This window comes from Cucurbita pepo, chromosome LG02 (genome assembly GCF_002806865.2).
Source record: "Cucurbita pepo subsp. pepo cultivar mu-cu-16 chromosome LG02, ASM280686v2, whole genome shotgun sequence".
Classification (NCBI taxonomy): Eukaryota; Viridiplantae; Streptophyta; class Magnoliopsida; order Cucurbitales; family Cucurbitaceae; genus Cucurbita; species Cucurbita pepo.
In genome coordinates, this window is record NC_036639.1 from 1,841,755 (window position 1) to 1,859,979 (window position 18,225).

General features: G+C 36.8%; 2 protein-coding genes across 2 annotated transcripts; one reads left to right on the forward strand and one right to left on the reverse strand.

Annotated features, from left to right (window-relative positions):
• Positions 1-1,874: 1,874 nt before the first annotated feature.
• Positions 1,875-3,065, forward strand: LOC111788257 (AT-hook motif nuclear-localized protein 17-like). Its single transcript, XM_023668561.1, has one exon. The coding sequence runs from the start codon at positions 1,944-1,946 to the stop codon at positions 2,802-2,804; it is 861 nt and encodes a 286-aa protein (XP_023524329.1). The 5' UTR covers positions 1,875-1,943; the 3' UTR covers positions 2,805-3,065.
• A 1,727-nt stretch (positions 3,066-4,792) lies between these two features.
• Positions 4,793-11,389, reverse strand: LOC111788096 (ubiquitin carboxyl-terminal hydrolase 16-like). The gene is made up of 11 exons (XM_023668278.1): positions 10,676-11,389; positions 8,205-9,447; positions 8,031-8,119; positions 7,361-7,446; positions 7,097-7,259; positions 6,900-7,020; positions 6,534-6,691; positions 6,305-6,389; positions 6,006-6,218; positions 5,642-5,703; positions 4,793-5,560 (listed from the first exon to the last, which is right to left on the reverse strand). Exons 1-11 carry the CDS (start codon positions 10,951-10,953, stop codon positions 5,194-5,196), a joined length of 2,865 nt encoding a protein of 954 aa, XP_023524046.1. The 5' UTR covers positions 10,954-11,389; the 3' UTR covers positions 4,793-5,193.
• Positions 11,390-18,225: the final 6,836 nt, after the last annotated feature.

Here is an 18,225-nt window from a genome sequence, read left to right on the forward strand (position 1 = left end):
CCTAGTGTCTAGCTCTTATACTATTTGATACTCTAAATTCAAACCCAAAAACCCTCTCACCTCAAAAAACCTGTAACAACCCGAGTCTACCCTAGCAGATATTGTTCGTTTTGGTCTGTTATGTATCGCCGTTAGCCTCACGGTCTTAAAACGCGTCTCTTAAGGAGAGATTTTCACACTTTTATAAGAAATGCTTAAGGGATCTTGCAATCCCTCTCCCTTGGGGCTAGCGTCCTTGTTGGCACTGGCCCGGTGTCTGGCTCTGATACTATTTGTAACAGCTTAAGTCTACTGCTACCAGCTATTGTCTGCTTTGGCCCGTTACCCTTGTCTTTGTCTTAGGTCGACGGATCTTCTCTATTGAAAGATCCCCTATATGGATAATACACATTCCAATTCAACGAGCCTAATTCTAATTGTTTTGTTCCAAAGCAAACCACGGGCGGTTCGTCCTATTCAGATATTCACGACCAAGAAACACTGGATTCTCTTTTAGGTAGGCCTTGAAAAGCAGAAGGATGGGCAGTTCGTCCTATTCAAATATTCACGACCAAGAAACACTGGATTCTCCTTTGGGTAAGCCCCTGAAAGGAGAAGGAAGGTAGGAATATCAACAAACGTCTATTATTGAATTCACTCGACCCGATAGTACCCCTAAAACGGACTATGTAATGTACTTTATCTGCCAGGTTACGAGTGAGCATTTTACCAGAGGTTACGTATTACTCTGAAATACGTCTGTTATGGACAGGTTTCGACACAATGGTAAGAAACAAACATGATCACTAGCTTTTGTTTTTCTCTCGCATACCGAGCAATGCATAACAAGCATTAGGGGTCTAATTGAACAATTGTGTGATGATAATAATAATAATAATAATAAGAAATTATAATGATATAATGGGACAAAATGAAAGTAGTTTAGAAGCCAATGGGATAAGCGAAGAATAGAGAGAGAGAGGGAAATGATGGACCACCGAATAATAAATAAAAATAAATAAATCTGTCTTTCCAAAATTCAAATGTCTACAAAGTGGTGAAGTGGATATCAAATCTTCCATTTATAGAAACAGTCCTAGAATTGTCCTCATCCCCAATTTTTCTTTTTTTAATTAAAACATAAATAAACAATAAATGCTATTTTATTTATTTCTTTTCTGTTATATTATTAACACCTTAATTCTATTTATTATTATTATTATTATTTTTTTAAAAAATAAAAATAAATCATGATTCTAATTGAGGTAAAAGAAAAAGTAAAAAAGTTTACTCGCGGTAACAAAAGTAAAATGTTAAATTCTATTGAGTTTGACAATTATTTTTACTTTATTAGGTAAATAATCTCGTCTAAATTTGTTTTTCAATCATAAAATTTTTTTAAACAAGTAACTAATTTAGAGAGAGGGAATGAAAAATATATTTTTTCTCTTTAATTTAATAGAGATGAGTGTATAAGGTTTAACTTACAATACTTGGATCATTCTCGTATTTTAGGCATAATGTTTTATTGAAATCTTTAGATTAACGATCTATTAAAATGAACTAACTATATCTCGTATGGTTCGGATATTCATCTTGTATTGCTCGTACCAGACATTAAACAAGTGAAAAAAGCGCTCACCTCGAAATGTAAATACGAAATAAAAGATTTAAATATTTATTAATGATTTTTTAAAACAAATTAAATCAAATACATACAATATTATTAAATTTAGAAATATATTAAAATTTATTTTAGAAAAAAAAAACTATTTTTAAAATTATTGAGCAAAAATAAAAAATTTGTCCCGAACATTCTACATAGCCTTTCTCTCTCCTAATTATTATTTTTAATACTATATATTATATATATATATATAATAATGTTAAAAAAACAAAAAGAAAATTCATGCAGAGAATGCTTGTTTGAAGGATCTAAATCCAGAGAAAGCAGAGGCCTCAACATGTTCCCAAAACCCCACCATCAACCACCGCCCCATTTCCAGCCCTTTCCCCGCTCCTTCGCCGTCGCGGCCACTCCGCCACCGCGCGATTCTTCCACCGCCGCCGATGACGATTCCACCACCGGCCACTCGCCTCTCACGCACGCTATGCTCCCCAAAGAACCGGCCTCCGGCGGCGACGGAGCTTCTATCGAGGTCGTTCGCCGTCCCCGTGGTCGACCTCCGGGATCCAAGAACAAGCCGAAGCCAGCCGCCGTTGTCGTCGCTGCACGCGACGCCGAGCCGGCGATGAGTCCTTATGTGCTCGAAGTTCCTGGCGGCAGTGATATCGTCGAGGCTATTTCCCGATTCTGCCGCCGCAGAAACACAGGGCTCTGTATTCTCAACGCTTATGGAACCGTCGCCGATGTCACACTCCGGCAGCCGTCCTCATCTCCGGTGGCGACCGTCACTTTCCATGGACGATTCGATATCCTTTCCGTCTGCGCTACTTTTGTTCCTCATACGACGTCGTTTCCAATCCCTAACGGATTCACCATCACGCTAGCAGGGCCGCAGGGCCAGATCTTCGGCGGTTTGGTTGCCGGAGCTTTAATCGGCGCCGGAACCGTCTTTGTAATAGCCGCCTCATTCAACAATCCCTCCTATCAACGGCTTCCATCAGAGGACGAGGTCAGAAAATCAGGCTTCAGCGATGTCGAAGAAGGTCACTCTCCACCGATCTCTGGTGGAAAAGATAGCGAAAACACCAACGCCGCAGCCGATACCTGCGGCCTGCTGCCGATGTACAGTACTCACTCTTCCTCCGACGCAATATGGTCTCGACAACCAGCGGCGCCGTCGCACCATCGCCAGTACTAATACTTCGATTCCCCTGTTAATTTGTTGATCTGAATCTCTCTGTCTCTGTGTTTTGAATTGGTGAAATTTTGTTGTGGTTGGGTTGCGGCTGTGATTTTTGTTGTGATGAAATTAAAAGTTGTTTAGAAGATGAAAACTGTTTGAAGGAATCAAGAGAGGAGAGCGTTCCATGATCGGAGATGGATTATTGGTTCTTGAAATTGGGATTGAATGTTCATGAAATTATTGGCTGATGGGTAATTGGAAGCACTGCTTTTATCATTAATGTTTATGGAAGAAAAGACTTGGCGTTTCATTTCAGACTGCTGCTGTTCAACCATGAGTATCTGTGCTTTGCCTCTGCCAATTGCAGCCTTTCCTTTTCCTTCTTTTCTTTTCTTTTCTTTTCTCATAAGAAATGTGAAAGAATTGTGTACTTGGGTGCTAACCAGAAAAACTCCATCAATCCAACCGGTTCAGATCGGTCCTTTCATCGGTTCAGTTACCGTCTCAATTGGTCCTCCCACCAGTTCAGTTTCGGTCCTTTCATCGGTTCGGTTACCGTCTCAATTGGTCATTCCACCAGTTTAGTTGTGGTCGAAATAGGTCTTGGTTGAGTTGAGTTGAGTTGGGTATAACTTATTTAAATAAGGTTGAATTCAAATAATCGAAAATTGTATGAGTTGCGTTTTCATGAATATTTCAATAATCCGATCAATCCAACCAGTTCAGATCAGTCCTTTCATCTTGGTCCTTCCACCAGTTCCGTTGTGGCCGAGATAGGTCTCGGTTGAATTCAAATAATTGAAGATTTTATGAGATGCGGTTTCATGAATTTTGTAATAATCCAATCAATCCAACCAGTTTAGATTGGTCCTTTTATCTTGATTCTTTCACCAGTTCAGTTGTGGTCGGGTTGAATTGAGTTGAATTCAAATAATTCAAAATTTTATGAGTTGGGGTTTGATGAATTTTTTTAATAATCCGACCAGTCTCGACCTGTCCTTTCACTGGTTGAGTTGCAGTCTCGACCGGTCCTTGTAACTCAACCTCGGTATAACTTGTTTATTGAAATAAGGGAAAAATTTATATAAATTGAAATTGAGTTAGTAAAGTTTAATTTAATAGGAATAGAGGGATTATTGAGTGAATATTATAATAATTGAATTAAGAGTAATACAAAAATATAATGANTTTTTTTTTTTTTTTTTTTTTTTTTTTTTTTTTTTTTTTTTTTTTTTTTTTTTTAATCCTTTTCTCTTTCCTCTCAAACCCTAAATATTTCACCATCTTTAGATGTTTCTAAATTTTGGATGGACTAATAATTTTGATTCTTAATTTTTATGTTAAATGTACCCATGAATGATTTTCAAATAATGGGTTTTCAATATTTTTTAATTGTTTCGTTAGGATTTTGAAATTGAGAGTTCAAATCGATCCATTCACGAAAGTTTAGAAGTTTAATGACAAATGACAAAATTTTAGATGTGAATTGGTATCCTTATCAAAGTTCAGCTTCAATACTCTCCAAGTTTAAGAGTATAAATTGATTAATCGATAGAATTATTGTAAATAACTCAAAACTATACCGAATAAATTCGAGCTTTCGTCACGTCATAAAAGCCAAATTTATGATTTAACGAATTATTATCGGTACGTGCCACGATAGCAAAATATAAAAAAGGAGTCCCATGGATTGGATTTGGATTTGGATTAAGAGGAAAAAAAAAAAAAAAAAAGGAAAGTTTAATTTTCTTATCTTGTTGTTGCATTGAATATTTCCAAGTATGGAAGGCATTTGGAACACACTATGATTGCCTTTTCTTCCAAGTTGCCTCCAAAAGGTCAATAAATCTCATCAGAGCTTTGGAATTATATGAACAAAATGGGTATGGACAAGTTGGTATACAAGATGGGTATCAATCAACTCATCTGGTTTTTGGATAATCTTTGATTTCAATTGGGATGTGGAAAATAACATGTTCTACCTCAACTCTTCAATGCACGAATAGAAAAGTACAAATGTTTTTTTTTGTTCAACTCTTATTTACCAATTTCTAACTCAATGTTATATGACAGTTGAATAATTCAGTATATCCTTTCTTCCCTTCATTTTTTAATTACATACATTAGACTTTACATTGTTATATAACCTACATGGGTCAGTGTTAGTTCCCGAACTCTTTTACTACTACCACTAGTTACTATATTTCTACCTTACCTACACTCGAGTCAGATGGCAAAAAACGGGACGCTTCGTCTTTCCTAATCTGCAAGACCAGTAATTCTCACAGCCTCTGTGCTGCGAGGGGGAGGAGCGGATGCGTACATGTCCAGATCGATCAGCCAGATATGAATGCTTCAAATTCATGAGGGATGAAGATGAAGAGTTAGTTGACTTGGAATGTTTTTACCAAGTGTTCCATACACGCCCCGAATCACCGAATATATAATCTGATAACTCATCGGCACTCGTAGAGTCACGAGTGCTCTCGGTGCTGTAGGAACCTTCATCAGAGGCACTGCTGATGAGAGATGAATTATCACTGGACGAGTCCTCTTCAAAATACCTACGCATCTGAGGATGTCCAAAATGAATGGAACCAAAGCTCCCAGGTTCAGCAGGAGTATCCTTGGTGTAAGACTGATCTGTGGAAGTGGTTGTGGTTTTAGCTGTTGCGTTCCTTTTATCGGTCGGGTAATGTGTTGCTGCTCTGGTCTTGGAATCGGGAGCAACGATTCCGTGACGTAATAATCTTGGAGCCCTAGGCAAGCATCTGAAATATAGCTAACAAGATCAGAACAGAGAAGATAAGTAAAACAATTTTGGGATCTTACTAGCTCCTGAGATTGGTTACCTCGAGTAAAGAAGCATGTAGGCCCCTTTCGTCAAGACAGAATCAATGTCGACCGGAGTTACCTAAAAATTACAACGCGATGAAAAGAGAAGGCTTAGTAATAATGTCGATGTTTAAATGGAGAGACTATTAGAAGGAACTACTAGCTTGTTAAATGATTGTAGATAAAATGGCAACTGTAATAACTAAAAAGCAGAAATATGTAGAAAGGAGAAGATAAGGCTATCCTAGTAAAATTCACTGAGAACCATCGTTGTTGGAGTTGAGTTATGATAATGAAAGGAAAACATATCGAGACTTATGAACTAATGGCTAAAATGAAGCTGAAAAGATCATAAATGAGAAATGAAGTCGAAACGAATACCGTGCTATCATCAATCTTGAACCACTTATTTTTGGCATTCTTGACATAGCACACATAGTGTCCCGAAAATGAAGAATTCATGACATCCAAGTGAACAACCACTCCATAGAGCTTGTATACGGGTGATTTATCACTGGTTCCACGTACAAATGGTGTCAGATCTAACATCTCGGGAAACTTGATAGGCTTATTGAGCTTTCCAAAATTACCTGACTGCAAAACATTACAGATGAACATTAGCATATATATATATATATATATGCAATACAGAGCAAATAGCCAATGAATAAAAGAGGTACCTGAAATCGCTTTAATACAACAGTTAGAATATTGGGAGCTTCCAGTATTTTAAATTTCTTTTTCGCCCTTACATAAGTTTTGCATCTGAAAAATATTGAAAGGGAGTAATTTCAGGTAATGATCATAAAGGAAGTGACTAAAAGTTGGATAGCTAGACTCGTCAAATATCAGCAGAAACTAAGAAAAAACTACGAGCATCACAAAACAAATCTCTGTGCTAGAACCAACCTGCTACACAAATACTTGTTGTCACCGTCCAATATCTCTGTGGTAGTAAATTTTCGAAGAGCCTCGTCTAGAGTACCAATATCCCCTTCTATCTCGACCGTAAGGTCCATAATTCTTTCCTGTCGTTCTGACCTGGATTGGCACCTTGTGCACTTTATCTGATAATAGACATATCAACGTTAAAGGTGCAATTCATATTCTGATGACCTTATTCTGTAAAATTACTCGTGGATAAAATTCATAAATGTCTCAAGTTCCAAGTTTCAATTTACCTGAATAAATATGGAATAGCATTAATTACAGCATTATATGTTTTTCCCTCTATAAAGAAAAAATCCAACTTCTAAGTTCCAAGTTCAAATTTACCTTCGATAAAAGGTAGCCTCCAAAAGTAAGTCCTACTAACGTTGTTTCTTCTTCCCAAGAGCCAGATGGGCTCACTCCAGATTCCATACAGCAAAGAGATTGCATTGTATCAATAGCATGCCTGTCATTCACCTCGTCAATATGATGTTTAACATCATTTATAAGTTATACCACGACAATTAAGGCATATCACATACCTCAGAAATTCATGTGCATCCTCTTCTTTCCCATTACCTAGTTGACGGCCAATACTAGGTAAATGAGAAATTATTCCGATAGGAGATAATGGGGATCTCCCTTCCTTGACTTTCAAAATTATACTTTCAAACTCACAATTAAAACACCACCCCTTCTTTATACCTGATATTGGAAAAAAATATATATATGTACACACATGTAATGGAGCAATCAGAAGATTTGGAAGTTTGAAACTGCTGACAAAGAGTCAATATGAAACATACATGATTTGGAATGAAGTCCTTGGAGAAAATAAGCAGTCAAAGGTGGAGTGAATGCAAGGCACTGGAGTACAACATTAGCATAGCAGCTGCAAGGAAGTATACGAAGACAGGATTGAAAAATTATATAAATATTGGATGCAAGAACTCAACTAAAAAGGGCTACTAGACTACCACATATATCTTTCCAAGCAAAAGACCATGAAAAAAATAGATAAGTTGATGAACCTGAATTCAGTTCCAAGCATACAAGGCGCACAAAACCAAATCTAGCCTTGGTTTTTATCTGGTTTCACATTTCAATAAATCCACACCTCGACAACTGAAGGTTTCTATGGGTAACATAACAAACAAATAAAAGTTTCATTTACTATTATGACGTGTCAGAGGAAGATGCTAGAAGTAGGAAACAGAAAGTATCAACAGTTGAACTAATTCAACATAAAACTAGAAAGTTTCTATTACTACGTTAATGAGATGCATAAAATTTTAGAAACGTGAGATCATATATTCCACAAAAAATAAAATGGAAATATAATTCAAGACAAACCATATTAAATCAACATATATGTTGTAATCAGGGTTAACCAGCCAAGAACAAGAAGATTCGTTGTCCATAATTCCCGGACACAGCAACAACTTATTTCAAAGGATTCAAACAGAAACCCCTAACCTGTTCCCACAATTAATGAGGCCTGCCGGCTGCAATTCCAACTCGTTCCAATTATAAAGCTTAACAAAGTGGTCGTATGAGAAAAGCCCCTAAAAATGTATAGAATCATTAATTCCAAGGCTGAAATAAATTCCATACATAGAAAAGGAGAAGAAAAAGTAAATAGAAGAAAACCTTATAGTTAAGCTTTCCAGGAATTTCAGTGACAGTGCCCGCATAATTGTTCTTTGACAACTTGGACCCTCTAAACTGATCAACAACTTTCAACATAGACGATCTCAAATAATTTTTTGAGTTAAGAGTACAAGTGACTTGTGAGGAAATGCCAGAAGTTGCCTGCACGCTATCAACTCTTGCTGACTGAATTCGTGAAAGTGAAACTCCTGTCCCTCTAGCACTTGAAGGTAGAGAACATTCAGAATCAAATTTTCTTTGTAAGAAATTTCCATCTTGATTCTGTACCTTTGAAACTGTATTGATAGGCCCACCCACAACTTTACTTGACCGTTCAGGTTTCAAAGGTGGTGAGATACTGACATTTGAATCAAGTGATTTTCCTCCTGAACCATTCGATGGACGAACACTTGAAGTTGACCTGGATCTAAGTACATGGAAATTTGAAGCTGGCTTAAAACTATCCGTCTTTTTATGCCCTTGATAACTGGAAGGTGCAGAATTGCAGACATTTGAAGGGATACAATGATATTTTGATAAAATTTCCCCATCCACAGAATTTTTATCTTTCTTATCTTCTGAGGCATCAGGAAGAACGATGTTGGATGCATTGTTTTCCTTAGAGCGGTGTGCTTGGGAAACATTTGAAGAGTTCAATGAAAATGATGATGGACTAGACAACTTCCTACAATGACCTCCACTGAATTTGGGTAAGGCGGAATCATCCAGGGAATCGGTTGTAGATCCCTTACGGTCAAGAGTTCTAACCCAAAAATCAGAAGAAGCTGCTGGACCAGAATCTTTATGATTGCCATTATTTACAAAACTGGGCTTAAGCTGATTCAGTTTGCAAGATGAGGGAAAACGATCCACAGAATCAACCAAGTTACCAAACATGGGTGACAATGGCTTGGTTGGATCAGGAATGTCAATGCCTCTCGTAATTTCATGTCTGTCAGGAGTTGCATCAGCAGACATACATCCATCGAATTTCTCTGGTTCAATTTGACTACTACTATCACTAGTAGAAGTATCATCAGACGATTCGCTGCTTATATTTGTAGTAGAGAATCCAGAAAATGATGCAGTAGATGAATCAGAAGTACATGATTCATAATGATCTTGTTCTGTCACTTTCTGCTCGAAATCTGTCCTAGACGCAACAGCCTGGTTGGAAATGCTTGGAGGATGACAATTTTCCTTATGGCCCTGTCGCCAGTGTATGATTTGACACTTACCAGAACTGAAAAAAATTCAAAACACTCAACATAACTATAATGAAGAGCAGTTGAATAAACCCAACTAGCATAACCAAAAAATTAGAGGAAGTTAAAGGTTCACAGACAGGGCATTAAATTTATTTATTTTTTCATTTACTACTGATTACAAGAACCTGAGAAGCAACGCCAAAATGATAAAAAGCATCCCAACAGCCGTTGAAATTCAAATTAAAATGCAGCCTAATTTTGGTGCAATGGTTTTGATTTGGGAGCTTTCAGGGCTGCACTTTCATTCAGTACATGGAAGTTCGCAATTACTGAGTCATACAGGAATTAACACATCGTAGGGGAACAGAAAGACAAGAGACCAAACCTATTTCCAACAATAACACACAATACTTGCTAACAAGGAAATGTTGAGAAGTGTTATAAGTTCCTTAGTCGTGACTAATATGGATATTGCTTGGTATTGGTACCACAAGAAGAATGCTTTTAGACAGTTTAGTGCCCTCCATCAAACAGGAGACATAAATTTCTTTAGACTTCTTTTAGGAAACAAAAGTAGAAGTACAAATAGGGAGATAAAGTCCCCACACACCTAAGGGTATACACTTCCAATTGGTGAAGATTTGAGCCATTCCATGATTACAAAAATATTTTGTAGTAGAAGACCAAGAAGCAAAAGATTTAGATAGTTCCTAAAAAATTCTTTAGTGAAAAATATAAATTGGAATATTTAAATACCTAAAAGAAATAAATAAAACACTACAGTCAATTTCATTCGATTCCAAATAGATTATTCAAGAACTCCCAGTAGTATCTCCTTTTAGACACTTTAGTGCCCTCCATCAAACTGCAGAAGTAATTGCATTTTGGGTTGAGAAGGTTAAGCCAATGACTCAATGGACTAACCATTTCCAATCCCTTCAGAAAATTTGCACACCAATTGTATAGCCTAGCCTCACCAACAAGTTTGTGATTAAACTAACATTAACGGATGAGAAACTAATACTCGATTTGCCCTTTACGATAAGTAAGGCAAGCTAACATATGACTGGGCATATTGCTCTTCAAGAAGAACAGCAAAAGATGAATCTGACAGCAACAATTTCTCAAACATTAATTTCAAAATAGACCCGATCTAAAACTCAAGTGGTGAGGCAATGAAGATAGCAACAAGAAATAAACGAGATTCAACCCCTAGTATCAAGATTCATAGTTCTAAGTATCGGGGACTAACGAAAAACATACCAATACCGAACCGCTTTGCACCTAGCGCAGCGTGTGGTTGTTGGAGAGTAACAGACAGCACATTGGTGTCCAGGAGGAGTAAACGATAAAGAAGTGTACCCAGAAGTGGCCTCAAGCTCAGCTCTAAAAGCCTCCTCAGACGACAAAACTAACAAACGATTAATTTCTTCCTTCCTCGCCACAGAGAGCCGCCATTTCCGCCGAATTACCAAACAGATTACAGGGAAAACCACAAACACCAAGAGGACCTGAAGCCCTATATTTCCAAAAACAAGCATTTATCCTCCCCCGCCAACAACGTCCACCAAAAGAACTACGCCCTAAGCTCCTAACCGCGCCACCACGCATAAATTACAAGGACTGCGTTGGTTCGAAGGCCAACGATACCGCGAATGACGCCGATTAAGCATAAATAACCCCAAAACTCAGAACCGCATACAAAGTTCAGTCAAGAAACGAACAAACGCAAAAAGGAGAAGAAGAAGAAAGTAAAATCTCCGTCCAGGAGAGAAATAATACCCAGCTCAAGCAAGAGACAGAGCATAAGCTTGCGATAACATTAATGGCTTCGATTCGGACAATCCACGCAATAATCACAGAGCAGATCAAGAAGAATTTAGGGCTCCTTCAATTTATCGAGAAAGAGAGAACCAATCAGATTCTGGAACTGAAAAAAAGAGAGGGTAGAACGCGGAAAATGAAATTACGCATATGAATAAAATAATAAATATTTATATCCCAAAAAAAAACTTTTTTATTTTTTTTATTTTGTTTGTTTCGCGGTCGGGGCAAAGAATTCCATTCTCTCTTGGTGTTGGAAAGCGTGAATTCTCCGCTCCTCAAATATTCCCCTTTTTCTCGTACTTCCGGTTCGGTCCGGTTCGCTGCGGTCAGGTTTTTTTTTTTTTTTAATTAATTTCGGTTCGTCGTTAAATGCCGTTCCGTTATAACTTTTATTTCTATTTTTTTTGTAATAAATAAGAATAAGACATTTAATATTGATTTTTTTTTTTTTCTCAAAAAGGTTGAAGAATGATATAGAGGGACAACGGGGCGGTGATGGGGATGGAAACACGAAGGGAGCTAGCATCCACTAAAAATGAGATTCTCTTCCTTTTTCAATTTATTATTATTTTTTTTAAAAATACTTTGAGATCGTTTTCAAATTAAAATTCTAGAGATTTTTTAATAACCATTTTATTTTTATTTTGAAAATTTGTTGAAGTGTTAGGTAGTTGATGGTCCAGCTGATTTTGTTCTTTATATTATAGTAAACTAAATTTATTTAATAATTATTCTTTTTCCTAAAAAACACATGTGCATCTTAATTAATTTATTTGTTTTATAATACACTTTTTAATTATCTCCACAACCTTACCTATTTTTTATACCTATAAAAGTCGTTCCCAGATTTTAATTTCTTTCTTATTTATAAAATTTAGAATGCATTAAGTGTTTTTAAAGCAAACCATTTATTATATAACACTTCAGGAAGAAAATTAATTAATTAAATACATAATTTAAAAGTAGAATTCCTCAAACCCCTTTTAATAATCATAATTATTGAAAAGCATTTTACAACCCTCCTTAAAAAACTTAAGCCAAACACTATTTTTTTTTTTTTTTGGGTCATATTTAAATACTTTGAAATACATGTGAAGCACCCTAAAATTTTAAAAATGATGTTAACACGTCAAGGGTTCAACAAAGAACAAATTAATAAACTAATTTAGTTTCATATTATTATAACAATAAAAAAAATGATTCGGAACCATGAAAATAAGATTACTTTAAGAAATAATGTAAACATTTAATTAAAATGAAAATTGGGTAAAGAAGAGAGTGAATAAGGGGGAAGTGGAGGGGCATGAAGAGGGGAATATTCGTGCGTGGCCGGCAAGAGAATTGGGCCCACCTTGGAAGAACAATTTGGACGGTTAAACATTCGAAAAGACAAAAACGTATTTTCCTGTAATTACTTTCCCACTTTTTTTTTTTTTCTTTTTTTTTTTCGTTTTGGATTCATATGTTCCACCTTTGGAATTTGATGGCTTCCAAACAATTCGAATTGTCCATTTCTCTGTTGGAAGGTATCTAATTTCTATCACTACGTAGTTCAATTGACTTTTTCAATTTACGAAGTTGACAAATGTGAATGAAGTATTCTCTATAAGGGCGTGGAAACCTCTCCTAGCAGACAAATTTTAAAAACCTTGAGAAGAAACCCGAAAATAAAAGTCCAGAGAGAACAATATATGCTAGCGATAGGTTTGGGCTATTATAAATGGTATTAGAGCCAGCACTGGGCAATGTGCCAGCGAAGAGGCTGAGCCTCGAAGGGGGTGGACACGAGACGGTGTGTGCAAGCAAGGATGTTGAGCCCCAAACAAGGTGAATGGAGAGGTCCCACATCGATTGGAGAAATGGAATGAATGCCAGCGAGAACACCGAGGGAAAGCTCGAAAGAAAACCTCTCCCACATCGGTTGAAGAGGGGAACAAAATATTCTTTATAAAAGTATGGAAACTCTCCCTAGCAAATGTGTTAAAAAACCTTGAGGGAAAACTCGAAAGAATAAACCCAATGAAGACAATATTACGTGTAAATTCAACCATCCTTCCTTATTTGCAAAAGATAAACATATCCCATCTTCTTTCCACTCCTCCCATCTTCCCCTTCCAATGGGGGCAGCTAATGCTATGCCTTCAATCTATTCTATTATTATCTGTAGTGAAGTTGGTGATGAGGCAATTCTTAATGTCAATGAACTGTGGGATAGATATGAGAAAGCTGTTGATAAGATATGCTTCCAAACTTTTACTTCTTTCGAGACATTTTCTTCGACAACTAAACTATCATCACCATTTTTAAGCCTAGACTTTTTTGGGGTCATATGCAAAATCTCGCTAAGCTTCATTCTACAAGCATTCCTCTATTTGAATGAATCTTTTGAAAAAGGTATATGGATTCCGGATCATAAAGAAAGGGATTTCTTTATGTCTTATTGGAAAAACAATTGATACGTGAAGAGTAGAGATTTGAATCTATAGATAACCCTATAAGAAAAGTAAAGATGTTTTACTCTTAACCACTCAGTCATGCTACATATTTCTCTTTTTAATCTGAGAGAGGTTGTCCAATTCTAATATACTAATGTTGGTTAGTCTAGAAGACCTTTTGAGACCAATAAGTACTAAACCTTTTCTGTTCCATATTAAACCAGTCATCCCTGAACCTGAGCCCCACTCCAACATTTCAAGGAAGAAAGAAACTAGCAATGGTCAAGCCACACACTTTATATCTATATCTATACATCTATATATATAATTTAAAATGGGAGGACCCCATTTGAAAGCACGAAACTGGAGTAGAATCAGGAAGTGGTCAGATGCAGGCATATTTAATCTTGAAGCCGTGAATTAAATAAAGAAGCCCAAACTTTACAAATTTGGAGGACAGACATTCACTTTAAAGGGAGCTGATATCCAGTTGATGGAAAATGGAGCTCTTGGACTGAAAGGCCCTTTGAGGAGGAATCCAGAGGACTGTTTCCCTCTAGGATGATCAAAAGTCCCCTGGTAAGTTGATCTCAATAAAACTTTGTACATTATTCAAGGTCGTTTCTAGGCTTAAGAATAGGATCAATGTAAATAAGTGTTCTATTGGTCATGGGTGGCATTAATCTTCATGCCTATTACCTACTATGGTCTCCCACTAAAACTTAATCATATATCAATTGTGTTTTGGAATCTCATGATGAAATTTGAAAGAGGTTCAAAAGTACCTCTTTTCTTCAAAGAAATGCTTTCTACTAAGTGGGATTCTGCCTTTTTTCTAATCCCTATTAAGGATTCCCTATTCTGTCATGGATGGAAGTTGACTCTCGTTCAATCCGTGTCACAAAACATGCTGCTTGTTTTCATGATTTCTCCTCTACGTATCCCACTTTTAGTACCAAATAGACACTATAGCTATTGCATAGTGAAGAAATGAATGGATGAAAATTTATAGCATAAGAATTAAAAAGGAAGTTACTGTGATCACCAATCAGCAAATTGTAAGAAAGTTTTCTCAATTAGAGTAAAATGTCGAGTAACTAACAACAAATCAATCATCATACATTAGAAAACACTCCTAACATACCTTGTTTTGCACCATTGAATAGAGATGATAATGCAGTTGCGTATGTTTTCATGAACCCCCTCCAACGATTAAATCATAGACTACAAGAAGTATTTAGAGGTGAAATTTTTTAATGGATGTTCATAATAGTGTCGGGAATGATGCTACAACATAATAAATCTAAATAACCGTCCTATCATTGTTGCAGTACCATACTGGAGTTGTCAGAAAAACTAATATAAAAGAGTAGTTTCAAGAAGGAGATGCATTACTGAGAAGAAGAAGAAGAATAAAATGGAAAGACATGGATGTCTGTGACAAATATATCAAGGATTGAGTGCCAGTTGATCACAGAAACCAAATAAACGATTGATGAATGAAAATCGAGCACAGTAGCAGTGGAATGAAGTCTGTTCTAAACGAATTTAAATCAAATATATCAAGGATTGAGTATGAGTTGTTATAGACATCAAATAAACAATTGATAAATGAAATTCAAGCATAGCGACAGTGGAGCTATATCTGTTTAATCTAAAAATAGTTCATATGAAATAATCGTCCAATCAAATAGATTATCACATTATTACCGCGAAATCTGACCTGACTCAAAAGCGGGAAGCGGCTCTCAAGAACTTCGGATTGATATGGCGGATGATTCGGCAATAGAATCCGAAAGGAAGACGAAGCCCTCCTGATGCAAAGATTCTTAAGAAATTAAACAGCAAAAGAAGAACAGAGGAACAAAGAACCCTAACTTTGGAAAGTCTGAAAATGTGAGACAAAAAGGGCGGGAAGATTGAACACCCGCGTATCAGTCGTATTCCCAACTTAAAAAAAAAATTAATAAAAAAATAAAAATGGATCGGAACTAAAAAAATATCTATTCTAGTTCTATTTTTGGTTATTAATTTTTTTTGTGGAGAAAAAAACAATGGCCGTATATACATTTTAATAGACAATATAATATTCAATATATTTATTTGTAAGATCTTCTACGATGAAAGATCCCCTATATATATCTTATTCAGATATTTACGACCAAGAAACACTAGATGCCAACATGGAATGCCAACATGCATCCAGTTCGTCATATTCAGATATTTACGATCAATAAACATTAGATTCTCTTTCGGGTAGGGAGAAGGAAGGCTGGAATGCCAACATGCATCTATTATTAAATTCACCCGATAGTACCCAATTTCTGATATTATTAAATTCAACCGATTCGATAGTACCCCATTTCTGAAACGTCCAGTGCCAAATTCACTAAATGGTTAAGTCACCATTCCCTAAAACGGCTAAATGGTTAAGTCACCATTCCCTAAAACGGCTAAATGGTTAAGTCACCATTCCCTAAAACGGCTAAATGGTTAAGTCACCATTCCCTAAAACGCCATTCCCTAAAATCGATTATATAATGTATTTTACCTGTTGGGTTATAGATGGATTTTTTATTATTATTATTTTTTTATTTTNTTTTTTTTTTTTTTTTTTTTTTTTTTTTTTTTTTTTTTTTTGTATTTACATATTTTTTAATAATATTCATTTTAACTAAAAATTTCCATAGATAATATAATCTTAACACTTTAAATATATATATATATATATTTATTTATTTATTTATTAACTAATATATATAGCAAGTAAATAGACATTTAAAAACGAAAGAAATTGAAATATAATGTATACAAATAATTAAAATTATTTAAAAAAAAAAAAAAAAAAAGAACAGAAGAATTGGATCATATGAAAACTATTTTGTTTTTGTTTTTTTTTTTTAAGAAAAAAAAAAGAATAAAAAGAGGAAAAACCGCACAAAAAAGGAAAAACTAAAAACTAAAAGAGAAAGAAATGGAAACTCTCTCTCTCCGGTGTTCGAATTTGATTCTACTGCGCTTTTCAGCCCCACCATTGATGAACCGCCACACCTTCATCTCGGAGCCGGCCGTACAAAGCCAAACACTGCCAGTAAGGTCGTGGGCCGCCACCGGAAACCTTCCGTCCACCGTTACTACGAGGCTTGCATTCCAAGAAAAGCTCGTCGATCAACCCTACGGCTTTGGATGTTATCATGTCCTCCACAACCTCGGCTTCTGCTTTCATTACGACGTAATCTTCCGCTCTTACGTTATTCGACAGCCAGTCCGATATACCGACTTGCGGCGGATTCGAGGATGTCTCTTGATCGGTACTCACTGTCTCGATTTTGAACATTTCGAATTTCTTGTTTCTGGTAGGGTAGTTGTTGTCGAACCAGCTTGTGCCGCTTCCGCCTTCCTTCTCCGGAAGTCCGACGTCGATGAAAACATGTCGGGGATAGCCTTCAAGAGAATCGCCCATCAAATCTGGAAGGTATCGTGTTCGTTGCAAGTATCGCTTAGATTTTCGCGATGCTGATCGCGGCGGTTCGAGAAGGACGTCTTCGAGTTCTTTAAGGGCTGCGGCTCTTTTAGCGTCAGATTCGTATGCCAAGAGTCGTCGTTGAGCGGGGTACTTGATCTCATTTTTGCCTAATTCGGTCTTCTCCACATCGACGTTTGTAGAATCAGATTGTTCGAGGTAAACGATTCTGTAGCTATTTGTGTTGCCGTTTAGTTGCAAAGTGACAGTGCCGATATCATTCTCAGAGCCAAATTCAGCATCCTTTAGCGATTGGGACGCGATCGAGGATCCTCCTCTGAGAATTGATCCTAAATAAGGCAATGAAACAATGAACAAAGCCAAGAGCACAGCTCGAGCAAGAAATCTAATAACCCTAGATTCTCCAGATGCTGCAGGGTGCTTGATTACCAAATACATACGAGGAACATGGTCGAACTCCTGGGACTTCAAAGCATGTACCAAGCCGAACGCCATGAATTGGTTGCTTGAAATGAAAACTTGGAAACTATATGGAGATTTTTTTTCTCTAAATCGCCTCGTTGCGCGGTTAATTTGGAGCAAAAACAGAATTAAAGAAAATTGCAGAAAGATACGAGCAAACAGGCAGAGAGGGAAAGGGGAAGCTAAAGCAGGGGAAAAGGGAATTTTAGCGAGTGCAAAATCTGGCAGCGGTGTGATTACCACCCACGAGAGCAACCCGGGAGATTTGAATTGTTGACCACAACAACATCAACTGCCTCATCCGAAGAACCTCCATGGTTTTTCTTTGATAGTCCCCAGATCGATGGGTGTGTGATTCGTTCCAAATATTTCCAGTTTATGCGTCCTAATGACGACGCATCGGCTGAAGAAACCACACAACACCACCGACCAGAGAAGTTCTTCTCGGTACAATCCCTTTTCCCCTTGTTCGTTTCGGCTGGATCTGTCGAGCAGTGTGGCATAAATGGAAGAAATAGAGAGATTACAGAAGAATTAGTGTGAGGTTTAACGTTCTTGTCGGAAAAACAGTTTGGGTTTGGCGCAGGAAGTTGAGGGTTCATGCC